This window comes from Takifugu flavidus, chromosome 7 (assembly GCF_003711565.1).
Source record: "Takifugu flavidus isolate HTHZ2018 chromosome 7, ASM371156v2, whole genome shotgun sequence".
NCBI lineage: Eukaryota > Metazoa > Chordata > Actinopteri > Tetraodontiformes > Tetraodontidae > Takifugu > Takifugu flavidus.
This window is the reverse complement of record NC_079526.1, coordinates 8,767,914-8,775,696: the sequence shown is the minus strand read 5'-3', so window position 1 is coordinate 8,775,696 and position 7,783 is coordinate 8,767,914. Positions and strand designations below refer to the sequence as shown.

At 45.8% G+C, this 7,783-nt stretch overlaps 1 protein-coding gene across 4 annotated transcripts; it reads left to right on the top strand.

Annotated features, from left to right (window-relative positions):
* Nucleotides 1–1,360: 1,360 nt before the first annotated feature.
* ncln (nicalin) lies at nucleotides 1,361–7,774 on the top strand. 4 transcript variants are annotated; one of them, XM_057038098.1, is made up of 15 exons: nucleotides 1,361–1,638; nucleotides 2,280–2,470; nucleotides 2,654–2,798; nucleotides 2,877–2,971; nucleotides 3,746–3,826; nucleotides 3,988–4,091; nucleotides 4,176–4,264; nucleotides 4,338–4,477; nucleotides 4,860–5,038; nucleotides 5,480–5,567; nucleotides 5,657–5,695; nucleotides 5,864–6,024; nucleotides 6,136–6,189; nucleotides 6,382–6,460; nucleotides 6,581–7,774. In XM_057038098.1, the coding sequence occupies exons 1-15, from the start codon at nucleotides 1,464–1,466 to the stop codon at nucleotides 6,641–6,643; spliced, it is 1,683 nt and encodes a 560-aa protein (XP_056894078.1). In that variant the 5' UTR covers nucleotides 1,361–1,463; the 3' UTR covers nucleotides 6,644–7,774. The 4 variants fall into 4 exon arrangements, with proteins under 4 accessions (XP_056894078.1, XP_056894077.1, XP_056894076.1 ...); XM_057038097.1 differs by having other exon boundaries at nucleotides 5,861–6,024; XM_057038096.1 differs by having other exon boundaries at nucleotides 4,860–5,086.
* The last annotated feature ends 9 nt before the right edge of the window (nucleotides 7,775–7,783 follow it).

Sequence of the window (7,783 nt, the reverse complement as noted above, 5' to 3'; positions counted from 1 at the left end):
TTTTTCTTTATTTGGTTGGTTGAAGTTTCTGGTTCCAACGTCAGGGTTTTCACCATATTTACACAGGTGCTACCTCTGATTCTGTTTATATGTGTTTATAAAAACCTGTTTACTTTATAATAGATAGGGTGGAATAGGTATGAAGTTCCCTGTTGAGATTTCAGTAGCTCGTGGCTTCAGCACGTTGTCCTCACAGAAAATTCTCTCTCTTGCAAATATTTATCCTGCTAAATATTTGGTATTTTAGGTTTCACGGTGGTGACGCTCTGATAGCAGGATGTTGGGAATTCAAAGAAGATGATTTCCTCTGGAGGCAGTTAGCTAAAAATTTTCAGCATGTTTCCCCTTCAGCAGCTATTAAAAGGAATACATTTTCCACCGTGTGCAATTATTACAATTAGTTTTAATGTCCGTGTAGGTTTGTGGTTTGCTTTCTGCTTCCCCTCCATCACCACCAGGGGCCTGGATTACTCATAGAACGGGAAATAAAGACGCCAAAGTCCATTAAGTGGGCTGGTAGGACATCAGATCAGCATTAATCTGGCACTTAGTGTAGCAGTCCGGAGGGGGGGGGGGGGGGGGAGAGAGACAGACAGAGAGGGGTAGAGAGGAGAGAGAGAGAGAGAGAGGGGGGGGAGCGAGAGAGAGGGAGGAGAGGAGAGAGAGAGAGGGGGAGAGAAGAAAGAAAGGGAGAGAGAGGAGGGGAGAGAGGGAGAGAGGGAGAGAGAGAGGGAGGAGAGAGAGTGGAGGGAGAGAGAGGGGGAGATGAGAGAGAGGAGAGAGGAGGGAGAGAGAGGAGAGGAGAGGGGAGAGAGAGGGATGAGAGAGTGGGAGGAGAGAGAGGGGGAGAGCAAGAGAGGAGAGAGGGAAGAGAGAGGGGAGAGAGGGGAGAGAAGAGGGGGAGAGAGGGAGAGAGAGGGAGAGAGGGGAGAGAGAGAGAGGGAGGAGAGGAGAGAGAGAGGGAGAGCAAGAGGGGGAGAGAGGGGGAGAGACAGAGAGGGAGAGAGAGGGGAGAGAGAGGGAGGGAGAGAGGAGAGGGGAGAGGGGGGTGACAGATTGAAATGTTCATTTGAACATGACCCCACATTTACAGGTTTTCCCCACGGTAAACAGCGCCCCCTAGCGTGTAAATTTAAAATAGCCAATTCGCTTATAATCGTCCTCGAAGATCCCTGAAGGACCTCTAATTTCAATTGCTTCGGTGTAACGACATGATTTCTATTTATTACCACTATTAAATAATCACTTAATTTCATCCGGTTACATTCTAAAATTAAAAAACAACAACTCAATAATTGTAAAGCGATTCTACCCCTGACCCGCGGTTATTAGTCGTCCAGTGATATGCCTGATCAAAAAGGTCCCAGCACTGTTGGCTAGCTTGCTAGGGTCCCAGTTTGGCAGCGCTGAGAGGTGACAGCTGAGTCCAGTTTTGTTGTTGTGTGCCGAACCAAATCGCCACGATGTTTGAGGAGGCCAGCGAAGTATTCGATAACATGTTTAAATCTTCATTTCCCCTCACCTTCATCGTTTTTATCCCCGCGGTGCTGATTCTGGTATCACCACTCCCGGCTGAAGCGGCACATGAGTTCACCGTTTACCGCATGCAGCAATACGATTTGCAGGGACAGCCGTATGGTGAGAGGGCGATTTCTCTGTTTTATTCGTTCCGATATGTATGCAAGATTTTGTGCATATCAAATCATATCGGTGCCTTCGCAGGCGCCTTCGTGTAATTTTAAGAATTGTCTGCAACGTTTCAATGACAGTAGCCTGTGTAGTACTAGCCTGCGAGCTGCTAATGTAGCTTAGCCTTGCTAGTAGTTATCAAGCTAACTAAGTCTAGGAGAAGTTCAACATATTTGTGTATAAAATGAAAACAATATAGCCAGTGTTGGCACAAAATAACAGTAAGAACGCCGAAAATATTTGAAATATTGATTATGGAATAAATATAGTGCAGATTGTGTTGTTCACTAAATGAAATATTGAAGTTAGGGTTTATATAAGGTTTTGGAGCAAGATAGATTTGATCTCTGTAGATCACTTAACCTACAATGTAGGATTTACTGAAGCTTTTTGCTAAATGAGACATCTAGATCAATTGTTTTTAATTCAGTTTTATTTTACCTTAATTTGGTAGCATTTCATTCCATGTTTCAATGTTATGAACAGGAAATGTAATCCAATCGTGTCAATGTATCCAGAAATGGTATGGCTGTACACCCATTTGACTCGCTGTGTCCAGACTAATTAGCGGCTCTGTATGGAACCCCCAGGTACCAGGAATGCCATCCTGAACACGGAGGCCCGTACGGTAGAGGCAGAGGTTCTAAGCCGTCGCTGCGTTATCATGCGGCTGGTAGACTTTTCATACGAAGAGTACCAGAAAGCGTTGCGCCAGTCGGCTGGGGCCGTGGTCATCATCCTGCCCAAGAACATGTCTGCTGTGCCACAAGATATAGTACAGGTACTAATGTGATTTAATTCAATAATTAGGTATACTTCACATTCATTCTATATAGTCCCTCTATCAAAAGTATTTTTTTAAATTGAAGCTTATATCAGGTATTTCAAAAACTTGGTGGTTTACTTTTTTGACATTGTCTAGTCAAGTAGATTATAAAGACCATATTTTGATTATCCTTTGCAGCAGTTCATGGAATTGGAGCCAGAAATGTTGGCTACCGAGACCATCGTCCCCATCTACTTTGCCATGGAGGACGATGAGCTGCTGTCCATATACACCCAGACCCTGACCTCTTCCTCATCACAGGGGTCTCTATCAGCAGCTGAAGGTAGACATTCATCTGCTACAGGCTGGATGTTCTCTGAGGAATTAAAATACATTCAGCTCTGATGATTTGTGTCTCTAGTTTTGCTGCATACGGCCACAGCCAACGGCTTTCAGATGGTGACCAGTGGAGCTCAGAGCAAAGCCATCAGCGACTGGGCCATCACCAGCTTAGAGGTGAGTGACTACGTAAATCACAATCTCTCAGATTCATTGCGTTTGCGACACATTACGCTTTCACATTCCCTCAGAATTTACGGTAATTTCTTCTCTCAGTCAGTGCTGTTCACTTTAATACGTTTTTCTTTGTGTGGTGACGCTCTAGTTAGTCCCTGAATCTCTTCGGTTGATTCATTAGGCTGTTTATCTGGACCATCTTGTTCTTAACCCGGTGACAGTTGAAGCAAAGTTGGAGTTCTGCCCACATTCCTTAATGTCAGAGATAAACACACAATAGATCCCTGAGCTCATGTTCAGCAGGAAGCTGGGCAAAACGTTAGAGATGCTAACTGGACTTTACAAGGCTACAACCATCTGTGGTTGACTGCTTCCAGCAGATAATAGAGTTAACATTGTTCAGAGTGGAATGTAGATCCTTTTTTGAAATTATTAACCTACAAATTATTCTTATGTGGTGCACAAGAGAGAATAATATGAAATAATGTGTAAAAAGTAGCAGCGTCAGACGGCATCAAATTTGTCTCAGATCATTTTAAGTCTGAAAGGCTGCGAAACCAAGTAGCATGAACAAAAGTGTTACAGTGGCCAAATCTGGAGTTTGTGTTGAAACCAAAGGGAAAGTGTTTTAATCAGAGCAGAGGGGATTAGGAGACCGAGGTGAGATCGTGGTCAGGAGGTTAGCATAATCTGGTGCAACCCTTAAATTAAATACGCACAGATATTTTAGTCGTTTCTTCTCGTGTGACTGATTTCTCAGCCTTTAATCCCCAGGGTCGACTTGCTGGAATTGGAGGAGAAGATCTGCCCACCATTGTCTTAGTTGCTCACTATGACTCCTTTGGCGTTGCCCCGGTGAGCTTATATAAGCCTTTAAATGTATTTATTTACCTCACACAGCAGTCAAGCTGATGAAATGTCAGGGAAATGACCCGAGCTTGGTCGCCTTTGGCAACCGTGTCACGTGCACAGTAAAAACCAGTAGATTAAGCTGACTGTGAACCTGTCGTGTCCAGTGGCTGTCCTACGGCGCCGACTCAAACGGCAGCGGCGTCTCCATGTTGCTCGAGCTCGCTCGTCTCTTCTCGAAACTTTACACGTACAAAAGGACACACGCTGGGTGAGTAACCATGAGCCCTGTGGGACTTTACTCACTACCAATCACCTCTGAGTTGTAGATTTATTCTGATTATGTTGTGTTCAGGTACAACCTGCTTTTTTTTGTTTCTGGTGGAGGGAAGTTCAACTATCAGGGTACCAAACGTTGGCTGGAGGACAACCTGGACCACACGGGTACTGCTCGGTCATGTATTTGTGTTTCCTGGCGTATCGTGGTTGATATATTTAACAGTCCTGTGTTCTGCAGACTCCAGTCTGCTACAGGACAATGTTGCTTTTGTGTTGTGTCTGGACACGGTGGGCAACGGAGACACCCTGCACCTCCATGTGTCCAAACCTCCCAAAGAAGGAACGCCTCAATATTCTCTGCTCAAAGAGCTGGAGTCGGTAAGGAGAGCAACACACTGAGTGCTGAAATAGGGGGTTGTCCTTGTCCTAACTTAGGAGTCGCTCACAAAAACACACATTTTAGTTATTCAGGGCCATTCATGATTGTAGTTCTTCAGTAATGGGGGAAGTAAATGCAGCCTTGGTGACATTTAAAGGGATACTTACTTATAAGAAACCCGATCTCTATTTCTGCTCACTTTCTAATCTGATTTCACAAGTGACAACAGTTTCCTGCTCGACAGCTTCGTTTCACAGCAGAATGAACTGATAAAGGAACCAGTTTCATGATCAGATTGTTTGGATCACAGGTCTCTATTGTTCTGGTTTCTAAGTTAAAAAAAATAGGACTTTGTGTTCTTTCCCCATCACTTCCTGTCAGGTGGTGGCCAGCCAGTACCCAGAGGTCAAGTTCTCCATGGTCCATAAGAAAATCAACCTGGCCGACGACATGCTGGCCTGGGAGCACGAGCGCTTCGGCATCCGGCGGCTGCCAGCCTTCACCTTGTCCCATCTACCCTCCCACCGCTTGGCGCGACGATCCAGCATCATGGACGTGCGGTCAGTGTCCCCCTCCTCTCGCCATGGAGCGGGAGAGCCCCCTGCTGGGTGGGTTCATTACTGCAAGTTTCTGAATTAACGAAAAAGTAGTTTATGGCGGTGCGCAGACCTGCTCCATTCCACGCTGTCTGACTCACCTCATTTAGTCGCTTAACGAGACGCTGAGCGGTGCGTAGGTTATACAAGTCAGCGCCGTGTGGTGTAACCACGTGAGGTCTGCTTTACCATTTTCTTCCCCATTCACTCTAATCTTGTCCTGCTTTTCTAACCCTCATTTCTGAATCTCTTTGTCACTTCAAATAAAGAGCCTCTGGACTGACATTTGACCTTTATACCCACTTTTTCTTCCCATCCTTGCTGCGCAGGGAATTTGGCGTGTCTCCCCATGCGCGAGACTTTCAGCCTCCTCTAACTGTCACCACACGGTCTTGTGTCTTACAGGCCTCACGTAGACGTAAAGAAACTCAGCAGGAACACCAAGGTGATGGCAGAGGCCCTAGCCAGGGTCGTCTATAACCTAACTGAAAAGGTGCAGGACACAGCGGACGGTCGGTTTAACCCCTGATACCATCTCTGCTCTTGTGAAATGACCTTTTTCATTCTCTCTCCAAACCCAAGGGCACCCCCGGTGACCTTCAGATCTTCACTGAACAAATGGTAAGTGGGGAGGGTATAGATATGAGATGAGGGGGATGATGATCCCGGTATAGACATTTTCAGCTTCATATTACATCATTGTTCGTGAGCAGTCAGCCGTTACTGCTATGCTGGTTTACCACTAGGGGTCAGTCTTGTCACCGTGTAACTGAGTGGTGGATCCAGCAGGTTCAGGAGGAGCAGCTCTCAGCAGTGGTGGACTGGCTCACAGCTCAGCCGCGTGCCGCTCAGCTGCTGGACAAGGACAGCAGCGTGGTGTCCACCCTGGAGTATCACCTCGGACATTACCTCAAGGATGTGAAGAGACACTACGTCAAAGCTGATAAAAGGTAAAGAGGAGGGCCGTGGAGTGAGTGAGAGTTTATGAGGAAGTAGTTTATTAATCAAATAAATAGACGTCAAAATGTGACTCTCGTCCACTCAACCGATGTTCTCTTTAGGGACCCAGAGTTTGTCTTCTATGACCAGCTGAAGCAGACTATGAACGCGTACAGGTGAGTTTGACAAACTGATGGATCGTGAGGACTTCTGCCCTCATAGAGGACAAGTTTAGTCAATGAAGGACAGTCTGAGGACATTTTCCTTGGTGACAAATGTTGTGGTTGACAAATGAGCTGTAACTCGGTGAACCTTTCATGTGATGATCACTCATTTTCTCCTTTGCTCCCGTCTTTTTGCTATTTTAGAGTCAAACCTGCCATCTTTGACCTGCTACTGGCCGTCTGCATTGCAGCCTACTTGGGGATGATGTATCTGGCAATCCAGGCAAGTCAGAATAGTCGTTCCAGCTGTGCTTCCCCTGAAACCCGATTGGTTGCTCCAGCTGTGTGTGCAGATGTTGAACCCAAAATGAACATTCTCTCCTGTCCTTCGGTGTGTTCACAGAACTTCGGCTTCCTGTACGGCGTCGTCCGCAGGGTCACCCAGCCCAAGACGAAAGCGCATTAAGGTGCAACCCCCCCTCCTCTGATACGACCTTTGTTCTTCAGATCAAAGACTTGAGCCAGTAAGAATACAGATGTTGTGTTGTGCTGCTTTTTTTTTTTTCCCATCTCGATCCACAAACAATGATGTCAGATCCTGTCCTGCTGCCAGAAGACTCCTTTGGCCTCCCGGACTGGTTTAATCAGGAATCTTTTTTTTATTTTTTTTTACTCGAAGTCTAAGACAGCTGTGTCCTCTGTCCCACCACCCCCCCAGTTCACTCCTCAAGAATCGAGTGTGTGACGCTCTTGTACCATCGATGGCTCCTCAGTCTTCCTCTTTACTGTTCATTCTGCCAGTAGGAGATCGGGCGTCGCCACGGGCAGCTACAGGGGGAACCTGACATTAGTCTGGACAGATGTGTCCACCCTCCCGTCAGATCCTTTCACATATGTCATTTTAAGTAGGGCTATTGTTTAAAATATTACTAAAATTCAGTCCCAACGGTCTAAATTGAATCTAAAATAGTGTAATGATGTAATGTTTTGGTGTGGCTGTGACCTCCTGGGTCTTTTTCATCACCTGATCTTTGTGTAAATGAATCAAAAAGGTCGATAAAATCACTTGAAGTCTCAGGTCAACAGAAAAATAACCCAACTTGTGTAAGATTCCGTGTGGAACACTGTTACTCGCTCATTTGACGGGGAGGGAACGTGCTGACGGCGGCAATAACGTGATGGTTTTTACGGCCGTTTCCCTCGGTCGGGGTCAGCGCTGCAGCATTTCTACACTGGGGGGTCTTAAAAATAGGCAATAACACAAAGGGTGATGAAACAAAAGGGGCCAAATATCTCAAAAACATGCAAAATAATGTGTTCATGCAGCGGTTCTTTAGCCTGGTTCTCTGCGTGATTGATTCTTTGCTGTTTTGTATTTTTCCATGTCAGTGCATGACTTGACCCCCACCAACGCCCCCACCCACACTTTCATCTCGAGTGGGGCCGAAAAAACAGACTCGTATGAATTAGTTTTTTTTTAATTTATTGAAGCAGTTTTTGTGCGTCTGGAATAAACTGTTTCACCTCATCTGCAACACTTCCATCTTTGTAACGCAAACGACATCAGTTGTGATTAAATTAAAGAAAGTGAACGAAATCACCCGTC

Bases quoted from the DNA above. Each gene is read 5' to 3' on its own strand.
- ncln (XM_057038095.1), top strand. From the start codon at position 1,464: ATGTTTGAGGAGGCCAGCGAAGTATTCGATAACATGTTTAAATCTTCA. The intron at 2,799-2,876 runs GTAGACATTCAT...TTGTGTCTCTAG, and splicing joins GTCTCTATCAGCAGCTGAAG to TTTTGCTGCATACGGCCACA. The intron at 4,478-4,859 runs GTAAGGAGAGCA...ACTTCCTGTCAG, and splicing joins TGCTCAAAGAGCTGGAGTCG to GTGGTGGCCAGCCAGTACCC.